This window comes from Aulostomus chinensis, chromosome 10 (assembly GCF_037954235.1).
Source record: "Aulostomus chinensis isolate RoL2024-O1b breed Wild chromosome 10, RoL_Achi_v1.0, whole genome shotgun sequence".
Classification (NCBI taxonomy): Eukaryota; Metazoa; Chordata; class Actinopteri; order Syngnathiformes; family Aulostomidae; genus Aulostomus; species Aulostomus chinensis.
This window is the reverse complement of record NC_141329.1, coordinates 23,349,938-23,365,288: the sequence shown is the minus strand read 5'-3', so window position 1 is coordinate 23,365,288 and position 15,351 is coordinate 23,349,938. Positions and strand designations below refer to the sequence as shown.

General features: G+C 43.4%; 1 protein-coding gene across 2 annotated transcripts; it reads left to right on the top strand.

Annotated features, from left to right (window-relative positions):
- Positions 1–20: 20 nt before the first annotated feature.
- Positions 21–13,717, top strand: urb1 (URB1 ribosome biogenesis homolog). Of its 2 annotated transcripts, none has more exons than XM_086216523.1 (39): positions 21–259; positions 381–520; positions 598–749; positions 1,265–1,394; positions 1,495–1,591; positions 1,817–1,902; positions 1,984–2,109; positions 2,193–2,323; positions 2,399–2,594; positions 2,720–2,857; positions 2,970–3,143; positions 3,241–3,373; positions 3,462–3,584; positions 3,675–3,787; positions 3,869–3,985; positions 4,160–4,276; positions 4,355–4,493; positions 4,574–4,732; positions 4,816–5,015; positions 5,105–5,323; positions 5,402–5,587; positions 5,668–6,505; positions 6,610–6,814; positions 6,893–7,079; positions 7,153–7,211; positions 7,300–7,487; positions 7,583–7,693; positions 7,777–7,840; positions 7,920–8,088; positions 8,182–8,284; positions 8,378–8,538; positions 8,628–8,739; positions 8,923–9,029; positions 9,208–9,351; positions 9,516–9,625; positions 9,714–9,908; positions 10,403–10,644; positions 11,566–12,144; positions 13,017–13,717. In XM_086216523.1, the coding sequence occupies exons 1-39, from the start codon at positions 136–138 to the stop codon at positions 13,217–13,219; spliced, it is 6,777 nt and encodes a 2,258-aa protein (XP_086072649.1). In that variant the 5' UTR covers positions 21–135; the 3' UTR covers positions 13,220–13,717. The 2 variants fall into 2 exon arrangements, with proteins under 2 accessions (XP_086072649.1, XP_086072648.1); XM_086216522.1 differs by having other exon boundaries at positions 3,459–3,584.
- The last annotated feature ends 1,634 nt before the right edge of the window (positions 13,718–15,351 follow it).

Below are 15,351 nucleotides of genomic sequence, written 5' to 3'. Positions count from 1 at the left end.
CCCGGATGATATCATCGTAGGACGGTCGTATGTTTACACCGCAACGTGTAGTAACACGCTCACTTCCAGGGCATTTGAATGGAATATAACGTCATTATTTAGTTTGAATCCGATTATAGACATTTTTGAGATAAAATGGGTAATAAGCGGCGTCGTGAGGAGGCGGTGGAGTCGCTAACCGCTAAGAGAGCAAATGCGTCTGAGTTCAGTGGGACAGTTTTTAAAAGCATGCTGAGGGATCCTACCACAGCCATGAAGGGTGAGTGGAGCGATACATCACCTGTACACATCTCTTATTAGTCTCGTCCTCTCCAACATCAGTGTGTGTTTGTGCTTCAGTCCTCCTGCTCCGCCTGAGTTTCACGTTTTTTCGCCTTCAGGGCTGGAAACGTTCATATCAACGGCTAAGAAGCTGCCATCAGCGGACCTGTATGACGTGGTTGAAGGGTACATCAAAATCTCCATGGAGTGTTCAGAAATTTTCAAGTTACTGGAAGGAGAGAAGCAGTTAGACAGTGAGGTCAGTGAAGGAAGATTTGTCTGTCGTCTTGTCCGGGACTCTCCTATAAGCCTCTGTCTAACCCTCCTTCTGTCCAGATGATGCTGGTCTTCCAGAGTCTGGAGGCGATCCTGCTGAGGACTGCCAGCGACCTGTCCCACTTAAACACGGTTGGCAACACCATCGTGAAAAAGACAGTTTCCAGCTACATGAAGCTTCTTCAGGGGTCTTTCCACTCCGAAAATCACAGGTTGATATAATGGGATTGTTGCACTGACATCTTTGAATCAGTAAATTCACAGAAATCAAAAGGAAATCAGGGATCAGGCTTTTGTCACTTCCACACCAAAACTCTGCAAGCTGCAGATGAACAGTGGCTTTCACTTCTCATGTTTAATCTTGTTTCTAAACATTTAGTGCATTAATGTCTTTCTTTGTTAACCCCCTTGAGAGTAATTACTCAAAATATTAGCAAAATTTCAGAAAAAAGGTGATATTAAACAAGTCACTACATATCATTGGTCCTCAGGCCTACGAGTGACACTGTTAAGAAGCTTGTTTGTTAGGTAGAGAACCCATCAAATCCCATTAACATCTTTTTTTCAGTTAAATGAAAATACAACCCCCACTAAAATCAAATTAATTTTGTGTGATAGGATTCCTTTTTCTGTCAGCCCTAAGTATTTCTGTGAAAGCTGCAAAACAAACCTTCTGTAATGCGTCTCGCGTCTGTGTCCTAAATCTTGGATTCTCCCTTTCGTGCAGGTTTGTGCGTCAGTCCCTGAGCCTCCTGTCAGCTTTGACCTCTCAGGGTCCTGAAGCTGCCAGAGAGGTCCTCAGTCACATTCACATCAACAAAGCTCTCTCTGGACTTGCCAAGAGAAAAGATAAGAAGGTGAGATCTATTGTCTTTTTCATGTTTTTAAGTGTATTTTTTTAAGGACTGTGGCTTGTCAGTGTTCACTACAAATGTATGATTAAAAAAACTTTTCCAGGGAAGGCCCGACGTCCGCATGGCTTTTATCCAGTTTGTTCTGTCCTTCTTGGTGTCTGGAGATAACGCAACCGTCGGACAGATTTTGGAGGTCAAAGGTAAGTTAGGGTCAGCAGGATTACAAAGAAAAACGACCAGGCTGATGGTAATGACAGTCAGCAGCGGGGTTGAGCCTCGACCCAGGATGAAAACAGTTCAGGAGTTCGGAGGGGAGATCCATTTTTTAAAAAAGTCATTTATTTAAATTCCTCTTTATTCTGCATGAACGGAAATGATTACCTGTAGTTTTTGTGTGTTGATGACATTTTGATTTGTTGTGCTAGAGCTTCTGCCAGAGATCCTAAGCACGGGGCTGAAGGAGGACAGGATGTCCATAGTTAATCTCATTCTGTCCACACTGAAGACCAGAGTAAGTGTGTCCTCTGCTCTGCATGTGTTCCATGTCTTTAATGCAGCGCTAGTTACCTTTATTTGACTCGTCCTGTTGCAGGTGGTATTGAACAAGGCCATCAGTAAAACCCAGAAAGTGCGTTTTTTCACGCCTGCTATGTTAGCCAACATAGCGTCGTTGTATAAGTGGAATGGGATCGTGGATGCAACCACAGATGATGACAGAGTAAGTTTTAGGTCTTATGTTGAAACAAAGGCTCCGTTCTTTGCTCCTTTGTTGGAGTAATCATATGTGTCTTCTTTTGGAAGATGGCGGAGGACTCTGAGGATGCTGGGATATCAGTAGTGAGGGAGCTCGTCCACAGTTTCCTTCTTGACCTGTGCTGCTCTCGTAAACATGGCATCAGCTTTCACGACGCCAGCTTGGGCACCGCTAGCAGGTAAGTAGGACATCTAGACTATCGAGAACTTCTCTTTGAAGCCCTCCTTCTGATTGTGATGTCTTGTCCATACAGAGCTGGAAACATTGTTTTGCTTCAGTTCCTTGTGGGGCTGAAACAGGCAACAGAGGATGAACTGGTGGCAGACCTGGTGGTCAACACGCTTAAATCGAGCCCCGACCTTCTCTCGAGGTACTTCAAGGAGACGCAGTACTCATACACCCCCCGCCTCAAAAGTGCTTGGCAGGACAATGTCAGGTTGCTTAAAAAGGTAATAAGACTGTTATTAATTGAGATGTCATTTGCTTTAATACTTCATTAATTAATTAATCACATCAAGACAAATTTCTTGTTGCAAGAAATCTGATTGTGATTTTTTTTTTTTTATCCTACCAGATTTATGAAGCCCAGCCAGAGATTTCCACTGTGTTTCAAACGAGTGACGCCATCCCTCTCCCTCGCCTGCTCTCCATGATTATGGTGATATCACTTCCTCCAGTCTGTAATAAGACCTTTTTCACTCAAGGCCTCAATGTAAGCAACTGTCTCTCAGAAATTTTTTTTTGTTTGTTTGTTTGTTTTTTACTTGCTGCAGTAGACGAACTGTCGTCCACGACTGAACGTTGTCTCCTCTCGTATCTGACAGCTTGCCAACACAGCGGTGCAGATTACAACTCTGTCTATGATGAACTTCCTCTTGAGAAAAGCAAATAAAAACATGGAGTACCTCTCGAGTAAATCTGAGTGTCACGGCTCAGATGCGTACACCCCTGACGCGATGGCAGACTTGGTGCAGCAGTACAGAGAGACACTAAGCAAGGTAAGCACAGGAAAGTGCTATAGAATTATGTCTCTTTTCAAATTAATTCACAGTTTCATCTTCCTTTTATTTATTTGTTTTTTGTCTTCCCTGCAAGATTTTGCCTGATATGACGAGCGTTGTTGCTAAGTGGCAGTCACTGACCAAGAAGGACAAGACAGGAGGCGAAGGAAAAATGACAACAAATGAAAAGAATGTGGAACAAATGGACAATAACAAAGAAGCGCCTGGTAATTCTGGTTATAGTGCATTTCTACTGCCCGTATTAATCACCCAGTAAGCATCAGTTGACCAACTCACGGGGTTTATGTTGAGCAGTTGCTGAGACAGCTGAGGTCATCCTGCTGAAGGCCCTCATCCTCCAGGTCATATGTCTCTACCAGAAAGTGGTGCCGCATCTGGTGAACCAGTGCAAGTTTGATTTCAGCAAGCTCTTAAATGGTACCGTTTTAATAAGCAATAATATTTATCCACCAAGTGGTTGCTGCTCACTTCCACAATGGCGCTCAACACTCATTTTCCCATCACAAGGGGTCATGTCTGAGAAAGGAATGGGGGAAGAAGTTGCTCCAGTTTTGCAGCACCAGATCCTGCGGTTGGCGTTGGATCTCCCAGCAAGCAAGTTCTCATGGTTCCGCCTACAGGTGAAGAAGTTGAACCATGCAGGAACTGATGCATGTGTTTCATTGTTGTCATATTTTTCTATCACTGCTTTCATTTCTCAGGATGCAGCAGATACCGAATCACCATCTGGAGAGAAGTCAGTACTTTACCTTCTTCTCAAGATGTTTGTCAGCAGCAGCAGCCACCTGAGAACCTCCACACGGATGCTGGTCCTAAAAGTGAGGAATAGTTCTTTGTCTTTTACTCTGTCACAGCGCACATTCATTTTCAGTTAACTACAGCCTCGGTCTGCTTGGGCAATCAGACTGAGGCTGTAGTTATGGTGATGATTATTATGTTGATTTTTAATCCAATACAGGAAACATGTACCATCCAATTTCTTTTTCCCTCAGGTGCTGAAGGACAGCGGCGTGTTTGAGTACACCTGGACTGAACTGGAGCTCTGGCTGGACCAGCTGGCCCGAGTCGAGCCAAACCAGCAGGAGACAGTCATCCAGTTCCTGGAGAGAGTGAGCCCACCTCCATCATCTCTTTTATCTGCTCTAGTAGTTCTTTGTGATGATAAATTTTTGGGTTGCTCCCTCTAGGTGTTGGTGAAATTAGTCTGCAATTCCTACACATACACTGATAGGGTTGCCAGCCTGGTCCAGGAGGCAGCTTACCTGCAGTCAAACCTGAGCAGCCAGGAAGGAGACGCTGCCAGTGTTCCTGTCTCACACATCAATGGTGAGAATTTTAAGATGACATCAAAGTTGATACACAGTTGATGTGAAAATCCTTTCACATTAGGCATCGTCTCCTCCTAGATGTCCTCGACATGCTGGATGTCATCATGGAGGGGAACGAAGGTGACATGGAAGAGTTCGGCCCTCCTTTGAGCGAAGACCTCATTGTTCAGACCTTCCCCTTCAGTGTGGTGGTACCTGCAGCTCTGGAGGCCCGCAACAAACTTACGTCTGACGAAGGTAAAAGCACATTGACCTTAAGGAGGACACATAGTAAATGCACTACACAGTGGTATTAATAGCATCTGTGGTACTTCCTGCAGGGTCGGTGTATGAGTATTTGTGTGCGGTGCTCTCAGATGTGCTTCATAGTCAGAGGGAGCCTCTGCCCCTCTGTCTGGGTCTGCTACAATACGATAAAGCGCTTCTGTCATCTGAACAGTCCACTTCTCCTCATCCCTCCATCGCACAGCTTCATCAGTACTACTCGAAATGGATCCCAAAGCAGTGCCAGGAGGAACTGGTTCGTTTTTGGTGCCGTCATGACATGGTTTAACTTAAATAGCGATATACTTATTTTGTTCTTGAATAAAATAAGATTTTCCCCTACAGTTCAAATCCTCCCAGCGTCAGTCAAAGGACATGCAAACACCCGTGTCATTCGCTGCGCTGATGAAAGCTGTATATAATGAGGGGCTGAGCACTTTGCTGGAGGACTCGTGCAAGACAAAGGTGGAAGTAACGCTAGCTTCCATGTCGATAGCGGACTTCCCACTAGCGATCAAGCAGATCTTACTTTATATCAGATCAACAGTAGAAAACTTTGGCAAGGTAAGAGCACCAAACAAGCTCATTTTTCTGTAAGTCTCATGAAATCACATATTTACATCATGTCCTTGTTGTGCGCAGTTCTCCAAAGATACTGGAGTCGCCATTTTGAAGGCCTTAATGGGAATTCTCCAGGATTTGGTGACCAAGCTACAAGGCTTTCATGTGACCAAAAACTCTGAGCTGGCAGCAGAGAACCAACCAGAGGGATCAGAACTCTTCCTGGAAATCAGTCAATCATCCACAGCGGAGTCCAACAAAGAACAGGTGAGCAAAATCATCACTTTCTTTTCTTTGATTAAAAACTATGACCAGTAATTGTTTCTAATCCTGCTCTCTGTGTTTAGATTCTGCTCTCTGCACTTGGTTCCATCCTCAAGCATCCATGTATGCAGCAGTGGTATCTGGCTCTGGAACTGGCTGCTGTGCCTCCTCACTCTCTCAACCCTGTCAGACTAAAGCATCTTGGTGCTCAACTGAGTGATGACATGATGTCTCTGCTGAAGATTAGCGCCCCCACTCTTTGCGCTCTGGATCACCCGGAGCTTCTCCTCCCCTACATGGAGGCTATTGAAAAGGCTGTGCTTAAAGAATTGATGAAAAAGAGTCAGAAGGCTGCAAAGAAACCATCCAGACCTGTCCAGGCCCTCTTGTCCCTGCACAGCTATATGGACTCATCTGTTTTGAAAGACATTGTCTCCCAGTTGCTTCTCCTCCCCCAGGAAAGCCTGATTTCTACCAGCACTGAGGGCACACAAGCAGAACTCAGTGTCTACGGTCATGCAGCACTCCAGGTTCTCACAGACTCTAAAGCTAATCCATCGCAGGACTACGGCATCTTTCTGACGCAGGCACACCTCCGCGGCCTGGGAACACTGCTGCTTTCCTGCTCCAGTCCCACCCTGGAGGCCTTCCTGCTCCAGACTCTGTCCAGCGAGCCAGGCAGTGCCAAGCTCATCCACACTGATGTGCTGCTGCACTGTCTCCAGCGTCCTCTCCCAGACACCCAGGCTATCATCTCCCTGCTGCTGCGCAACTGCTCCACCCACCGCCTCTTCTTTGAGATGTGGTGTCTGAAGCCGGCAAACATGGAGAAACTCTCGGAGCAGACAGAAACCTTTCTCCCACTGATCCGAGCCTACATGCAGGTGGCTCAGAGAGAGGATCCTGCTCAGCCCAAAGAATGTTTGTATTAATAAAAAAAAAAAAGTAAATTTCCTCATAGTCAGTATTGTTTTCTCTCATTTGTGCTTATGTATTAAATATATTTTATTGTTGTGCATTTCTAGTGCAAAAAGAAGTTTTAGAAGCCCTGAAGCAAGGGCTACTGGCCAGACTGACTCAGTTTGTTCTAAGAGACCTGACAGAAAATGGTGGCGCTCAGGCTGCTGAAACACTCTCCAGTCTAGTCAAGATCTCTACAAACACCACGGACATCAGGGGCTTGATCAGCAGTCTGCCTGATGCTCTTCAAAAAGTTGACAGTTTTGAAAGGTGATACTGAGCATTCATATTATAAATATATTATCAGCGTCAGGCGTTATTGGCTAAACAAATTATTTTGTCTTCCAGATGGCAACTAGTGGATGTTATTACTGAGAAGCTGGTGGATGGCCCAGAAGAACAAGAAATGTGGAGGAAGTCTATCACCGCTGCTGCCTTCAAGTGTCTTATTGCTTCTTACAGTCACTCCAAAGATCCAGCAACTTCCCCGTCGGTGCAGGAGCAGAGTGTCTTGGAAAGGCTTCAGAGACTCCTTGTGAGTTTAGTCCCTCATGCACGCTGCAAACATTTCACTTGTATGCTTTTCATAATGAATCTCTGTTGCACAGACATCAGCTGAAGACATCACTGCATCTGAATGGAACAGTTTTGTAAAGAATGGACTGAGGTAAGATCTTTGCCTGGCCTGTTATTCCATTTCTTTGTTTTTTTTTTTGTTTTAATAAATGATCTTAAATGTGACTCTTCTACTGTAGGTTTCGCTACAGAGATCAACATTTCCTGAACACCTTGGAGAAGTTTTTGCAGCTGATGTACGGAGGACTTAAAGTCCAGAGTGATCTGATTCCTTTATCCACTCTTCATATGATGATCAGCAGCCATTCACTCTTCCTGCCCACCATGTTGGACTGCGATGAAGACCCTAGCAGGAGTAAAGCTAAAGGTTTGTGTAGAAAAGAAAGAAACTGACAAAAGAAAAACAACAACTTGATTGTCAATCAGTTTGTAAAATGGAACACTGTTGTCTTGTAATTTCAGAAGCCTTAGTGTCCCTCCTTCTCTGTCTGGTTAAGAAATGCCCAACAGTTTGCAACATCAATCACTTTGTAGTACTTTTGGGAGCGTATGGAGCTACGCTGAGCACTTTGGGTAAAAACAGACTATATTTTTATTTTTGTGTGTGTGTGTGTCTGTGTGTGTCCCTTTTTCTTACATCTTCTTTGTTTCAACAGATCAAAGAATATTACTACTTCTTCAGGAATATGAAAAAAACAATGTCAGTCTCCTGAAGTTTCAGTAAGTCATGCTCATTTTTGTCGGTTGTAAATCCAGCAAGTGCAAATTGCAAACGCTCAATTTTGGATTTAAACTGCAGGTCTGTATTTTGGGGGCCGGCAGCTTTGGAGCACCACAAGACCAGGAAAAGCCTGGGAGCTTCTCTGTGGAAGCAGACCAACTCAGATGACCTGTTGGCTCTACTTAGAAGTGACAGGATGCTCCAAACCATCGCGCACTTCCCACAACAACGCAGAATTATCCCACAGGTTGGCACTGAAGCTTCTGATTGCTTTTGACACAATCACAATCGACTCATTTTGTCAAATACAGACATTGTTCCACATTTGATTTTCTACTAGGATGATAAACAGCTGCTGTACACCAGAGATGAAGCCGGTGACCTCGGGAATCTCTATGATCCTTGTTTCCTTTTACCTCTGTTCAGTGCCATCCTGCAACCAGGTCAGCAGATTTCCCTGCCCCTGCCATTACTCCACATCAGTTGACATCATCAGCACTTACACCTTTTGCATTTTTCTGTCTTCACTGTGACAGAGTGTGTGATCGACTGCCACAAGTTCATATCTGTCCATGCCCTCGGAGTAACTGTAATGGCTCTAAGTAGCTATGACCCGAAGGTGAGAGCAGCAGCGTACCACATCCTGAGCTGCTTCTACCAACACCTAGAGGGCGCTCGGTTCCGAGAGAAAAAACAGGTGGGAAAAAAATCAGACAATGGAGGTTTTTCTGTGTAGAAAGTGAGCGACAAACCATTGAGCTTGTTTGTTGTACTTTCCACAAACAGCTGCTGTACTTGATGGACATTATGAAGAATGGAATTCGACAGCAGAATCAAAGAGTCCCATTTGTTTTGACCACTTACATCACCAAAGTGGCTCAGCAGATGCTCAAACCAGGTGCGTAACGTGGAAAATGCCGAATTTAGTCCCAGTAGGCCCATCGTGTTTGGATATGGCTATTTGTTGGAGACTTCTCCAGACTATAGGGGTTTGAAAGCTCTTTACATGCTGCATTTGTTGTGCTTATATACAGTGTATTTTACGACTGACCCTTTTCTCTTGTTCTCCCTGATATCCCAGAGGACCACATGTACGTGGTGTTGAACAGGTTCCTGTTGTCCCATCAGAGTTTGGACATCAGGAGAGTTCCTGAATTCTTCAAACTCTTCTACAGCTTTGACCTGGAGGTAAAAAAACGCCGCTCTTGTTTTCCCACTCTGCCCCTTATCATCATGATTAATGAAGTTAACCCTGAACGACCGCATCACTGTACAAACAAACTCTGCTTGTGTCCACATTATTCAACCCTCGTGCGTTTATGTTGCTGTATTGCGGGGTCAGACTGACTGCTTGTTTGCTCTGCAGCACAAAGTGGAGCGAGAGTGGATACTGAGCGTGCTGGAGGAAGGAATCAGTGATGGACACTGTTATGAATTATGCAACCAACAAGGAATCTTCCAGAGCCTGTTATGTTTTAGCAGCAGCCCTCTGTGTGATGAGCACTCTCAGGTACAAACTGTTGGATCGAAAAACATTAGACGTGAAATCAGAAAAAGCTGTCTAAGTACATATATCAAGGCCAGGAAGAGAGATTATAGTACAAAAAGTGTATAAATGATCAGAGTAATGGCAAAGTGATTTATACATCTATTTCACTTGTGTGTCTACACTAGGCACAGATCATCAGGGTGTTGCACCAGGCTGCACATGTCAACAAAGCAGCGTATAACCTGACCAAAAGCTGCGGGCTTCTAACCTGGATAATACAGACAGTTGAAAAACGGTGCGTATGGTTCAATCTTAATATTGTCATTCATTTTACGAAAATACTAGAGTTTTATTCTCACTGGAAAACCTCTCGTCCCTCTCAGGAGTCTAAGCCAGCATTCGCTAGGTTCCCTCATAGATCTGCTCCACATGCTGTGGTTTACCAACTTGGGGCAGAAAGAAAAGCAGGTTGATGGAAGCAGAAGCTCCTCGTGTGCAGAAGAGAGAGTGAAGTGTCTCCCTCTCCCACTCATCCATGAATTCTTCAGTGTGACATCAACTGTCAGTAGACACCTCAGGTAAATGCTCGTAACACCACTGTGGATGTGTCGTCTAAAGGGGGAGAACCTCAGCGTTTTGAGAAAATGTTCTTTTGTGGGTTTAAAATGGAACAGAATCTGCTGTGGAGTGAGAACGCAGTGAGGTTTCCAGACCTCTGTAATCTGCTCCTCATCTCTCCTGGAATCTACATTTGCAGCTACCACAGAATAACACCCCAATCTTAGATTACTGTCACTCAATGTTTGGGTTGCATTGTGGGTAATGTATCCTGGTTCTGTTTCATTGATTCTGGTACTTTTGGTATTTTCTAAACTACCCATCAGGAATCTGACAATGTTATTGGACTTGAAAGCTAAATCAGTGGAGGAGCTCTTCTGGCACTGAACCTAGAACTTGTAATCAGATGTTGAACTGCTGACAAAGGTTGACATGTCAGCCGAAGTCACGGATAATAAATGTTGACTGTTTTGTGGTGAAGGATGCCGATGTTTTTCTGCTGCTCTCCTGTCAGGTCGGGTGTGAAGGTCGCGTGGTTCAGCCTGTTTCTGCAGACTCTCTCCTCCATCCTGAAGCACCGAGGGACAGCGCTCAGTGTCAACAAACAGGCTGAGCGGATCACGCTCCAACCGCAGACTCTCTCCTCCACTGAGACTCTCACTCTGCTCCTGTGCTGGGCCTCCCTATCCCGCAACACCGCACTCCTCACCCACATACAAGCCCTGGCTGAGAAACACAAGGTGAAGGAGTTCCTGGGTGAGTTTCTCCTTCAACAAATATGAAATAATGTAAACATCAATGTACTGTTCGAGGCCTGCAGTGATGGCTCAGGATACGGGGAATGTTAGTGGCTCATGTTTAATCACGATTAACTCCAGTCTGTTTATCTCATTCTGTTTATGTTATGAGGCACATCAGTAATTAAAATGAAACCTGGAAGTTAAAGACATTGATTCCCAGAAAGCAGTGAAAGAGCTCGCCAATCTAAACCTCCGTCCCTCGGCACATATCACAGTCTGGCTGTTCTGTAGAATGAGGCAAAAACTGATAACATTTAGATTTTGCATGAAGGAGGCGACTTGTGTGTGTGGTGTCATGCAAATAACGATCCCTGAGTTCACAAGGTGGCGCTAGAGAACACAACCCACTTAGTGCTCATTGGCTGTACACATGCAGACAGTTGTGTAATTTTGAAGTAAAAAGGATTCTGTGGTACATCGGGCTTACTTCCTGTTTTCACCAGGTGGCACTAGGAATAATCAGCCCCCAAAACGTAACGGCTTCTGTCTCGGCCCATTCGACACCTCCACACCATTTGGTGAATATCAGCCTCACAGGTTTTGCAGAATCCAGCTGACAGACAAACTGACAACATGACCTGGTTGGCGGAGGCAGTAATGGTCAATATTTAAGGTTCAGGTCTTGCAGAACAAGCAGAACCAGCTCAGTAACTGCGCCAGCTCTGCTGCTCTTCTCCTGAACTCGTTGTTTTCCTCTCTGGGGAAAACAGTAGGGAACTGCACAAGGCTTATAAAATATCTCATTGTTTCATATAATCACATTACACAGTGATCTGTCATAGTTTCCTCTCTATGAATAGTGAGGAATTAGAGTTTTGTTCTGTTTCACAGAAACAATCTTAAATCATTCTTTTTATCTTTGATGGGATAAACATAGGAATGGGGAAGCAGAGGGGCCGAGGAAAAGGCTCCTTTTCCCAGATCAACACACGAAAAGAGAACCTGGCAGAGGACACTGAGATGGAGAAAGGAGAGGAGAGTCTCCTGGAGGAGTGTAAATTTTCCCTCAGCAGCATCTTTGTGCACTGGGACCCTGCATTTCCCTCCACTGAACCCCAGCCAGCTCAGCCAGGAGACAATGTGGATCCTGGTTTGTTGGCTGTTGATACTGCACACCTGCTCACCAAATGGTCTCTGAGGTGCTTGGTAGAGGACTCATACGATGAAAGACGAACAAAAGATTTCTTGCTCTGGGTCGAAAAGACTGTAATAAAACACAGAGACATTTTGGATCTCCTGTTACGGGACCGTGGCCTCAAAGCAGACCTGCTCCGACTCTTCCATCAGGCCTTTGAAGCTCAGTGTAGCTCCATCCTGTCAGCACCGTTGGAAACCCTCCAGTTGTTCACCAAGATTATGATCCTTTTACTAGAGAGCCAAAGCCAACTTCCAGAGCTACATCAGGCCATCATCTCTGCCTGCCTACCAGAAGACACACGTGATCAGTCCAAACGTGGTAAGAGGAACATTTTAGTCTGCCTGTGACTGATAGCAACAAGAGTTTTATTAATTTCCCCCCCAAAAAATGGATATTAAAATTATAATAATTTTGATTTGTTTTACTTTTCCAACATAACCAAAGGAACAGACAACTCCCCAAATGTGAGAAATCACTGCAAATGTATTGGTCTTGCATTCCTGTGAATCAGGTTTGAGACTTGGATAAAGAACACTACTCAGCTATTAATCAAGAAAATAATGACTTTTTGCAGCTCCTAAGATTACTACAATATCGGCTCTGAAACAGTACTGTGGAGTCAATGTTGGCTCAATGAAAGTAAGTAAACTTGAAGGGAATGTCACAGACCTTTGGTGAGACCCTCACTGACGAGCTAACTGCTAGTTAGCTTAGCACAATAAATCTGTCAGAGGTCATCAAATACACATTTCTCCAGGGGTCGTGGATAACATTCGCTATGACACAACAATGTTAAACTGTGAGAACTACAGTCTTGACTGGGCGCAGTGATGAACCTGATCTCTATGTATCAGAATAAGCTACACTGGTGAGATGGAGATATGATAACGCTTCCCGTGTACCACCATTCATTGCGCTAAGCTAAGTAGCGGTCAGCCAGTCTCTAAAGGCCTCAGCTCCCTAATGTAGACACAGAAGAGAGGAGTCTCTACCTGCCTTGACTCTGGGGAGAATGGACAATATGCATATTTGTTGGACTGATTCTTTAACAATAAGCTATTTTTCTCCAGTTCCATTAGTTTCAATATTCTATATTTTAATAGTAATTCACCAACATAGACTCTGCCCTAGCTGCTTCTTTTGTCAAGACTTGGGGAAATAAATGAAGGCTCCTATTTTGTCCTTCCCAGAATCGGGCCTCTTCCTGTTGTCTCTGTACATCCATGAGGTGTGGAGCGGAGCCACGTCAGCAGAACTCTTCCTGTCTCACGTCACGTTGGTGACCAAAGCCAAGTGGAAGAAAGGAAAAGCCTCCATATCATCACCATCACTGACTCAAACAGCAGTCAGAGCCATCTGTGATGACATCCTCACCAAGAAGAGCGGAATATGATATCCGGACACAGCTGCGTACCTGAAAATATTACAATATATCATTTATTCTTTCATTTTGCTACAATGTTTAGTACATGTAAAACCATGGAACATTTTTGAATGCATTTGTAAAGCACTCTTATAAAATGTTGATTAACAAATCTATTTCTGTACAATGTTTTATATGTAATTTGGGACATTTTTTAGGACACAAAAGGTGTAAAAGAAATATGATCAAAAGTCTGAAAGCCATGTTTTAGCAATGAATCTTAATGACACATCTGATCTCTGCCCTTGTCCTCTAGTACGAATCAGGGTCAACGACAGAATCAGGGCTACGTAACTTTGGATTTTTAGTTAAACTGAAAGAAAGTGTCCCTTTTCTCAGGTTCCTCATCTTCCTCAACATCTCCACAGAATCATTTTCATCATTCTAGTTGTGAATCCACTAAAGTCATTGATGTTATTTATCATTCTTGAAATTTGCTCTCTTTCGTCTTCACTCGCAGATTAAACCGTGTCACTTGGTTTGCGTCTTCTTTTGACTCTGACTCTGCCGCACCTGCGATGAAAATGACAGAACATTTCAGATGTCGCATGAGTATTTTGGTATTTGTCTGATAACACCAGTCATGCATCACACTTACTGTGACACGTTCCCAATGCCTGAAATCAGATTCAAACTGAAGAAGAGGAATCCCACAAAAGCAGCGAGGATGACCCAAAATATAATAACGATCGAGTCTGAAAGGAGGAAGAGGTTTGCTGTCATCGTGTAACCCGTGAAGACATTTTTTAAAAACAATAAGCACCTACAGTTTAACTTACATTTGTTGTATTTCAGCTTGCTCTCGTCCACAATCACTGGATCCACATAATCATAGTAGTATTCCCATTTATATATAAAAGCCCTGGTGGAGTTCTCCATTACAGCCAAGATCTTCAGGAGAACTGAGGTTGTCTTATAAAAGGAAGTTTAGAAGAAAAAAAGAACCATCAATGGAAAAATGGCTCGCATCTCTTGAAAAATGAGCTGATGACTCCGGATGTCCAATCTACAGTGAGCAAGTTTGACCACAGTAGCACATGCAGAGATGGGTGGAGAACCATCCCTATAAAAATACAAGTTGTGCAATGCTGCTTCAGATATTTGTACTTTCCCCTGACATCTTTAAATAAAAGATGTCACATTATTTTGTTATCACTTTATGCACGTACAGCTAAAATTATTAGTTGATTAATCAGTCGTCATTGCTAATTAATAGATATTTGCATGTTCATTCAGTTCATTTTTCAACCAAAAAAGGCTGGACAGAAACAAAGATGACATATCCTGGCCAAACAGTAACTTATATCACATGCGGTCCGTGTGCTGGTTCCATTAAGAGAAGCTGAAGTCAAAACTCTCGTAAAAAAGTTAATGCAGAGGATTTGGCAAGAATATCAGGATATCAATGACACTGACTGACCCTTTTATAACATACAAAACATGTTGGCTTCAGGAAATTAACTGGAACTGAAGAATTATTAGTCATATCATGATTTAAATTAAACACCTCATAAAATAGATAAACTCAAGGGATTCACCGATTTATCTGCCACATATCAGGGTCAGCTAGTTCTCTTGCTTTTGACTGCCATCAACCTATTTTTTTTAATAAAAAGTAAAAGGTTGTTTTTTTTTTAATTTTCATGAAACATACAAGAGGAATACAAGAATGACAATTACAAAATACTCAGACAATAAAACAGTATCATCATCGGCTAACTTGTTGTGTTAAATATTGGTATCAGTTCATTGCCTGCAGTGGATCATTGTAATCACATAATCTTTTCAATATGTGCTCCTGGCATTGTGGTGTCTGCAGGGAGGAAAGAAGGAAATTGGTATCAGCATTAAAAGAAGCAAAGCATCACATTACAGTTTCCTTTGGAAGTTTGGGATACCGGGTCTTGAGAGATTTTCAAAACTGGATACACCCACCCCCCACCATTTTATTATTGACATTTTATATCAGTTCTACTCAGTCATTGGCTCAGAGTGTGCCTGTGCATTTAAGATATCCTTGTTCAAAGTGATCACTTTTAATTTTATTTCAGTTTCATTTTATTTTTCAACAAACCTGAAACATAAGAAGATTCATTAAAATA

Coding starts and splice junctions, on each gene's coding strand:
- urb1 (XM_086216522.1), top strand. CDS start 136: ATGGGTAATAAGCGGCGTCGTGAGGAGGCGGTGGAGTCGCTAACCGCT. Junction 3,144..3,240: donor ACAGAGAGACACTAAGCAAG/GTAAGCACAGGA, acceptor CTTCCCTGCAAG/ATTTTGCCTGATATGACGAG. Junction 8,740..8,922: donor TCAGCAGATGCTCAAACCAG/GTGCGTAACGTG, acceptor CTGATATCCCAG/AGGACCACATGTACGTGGTG.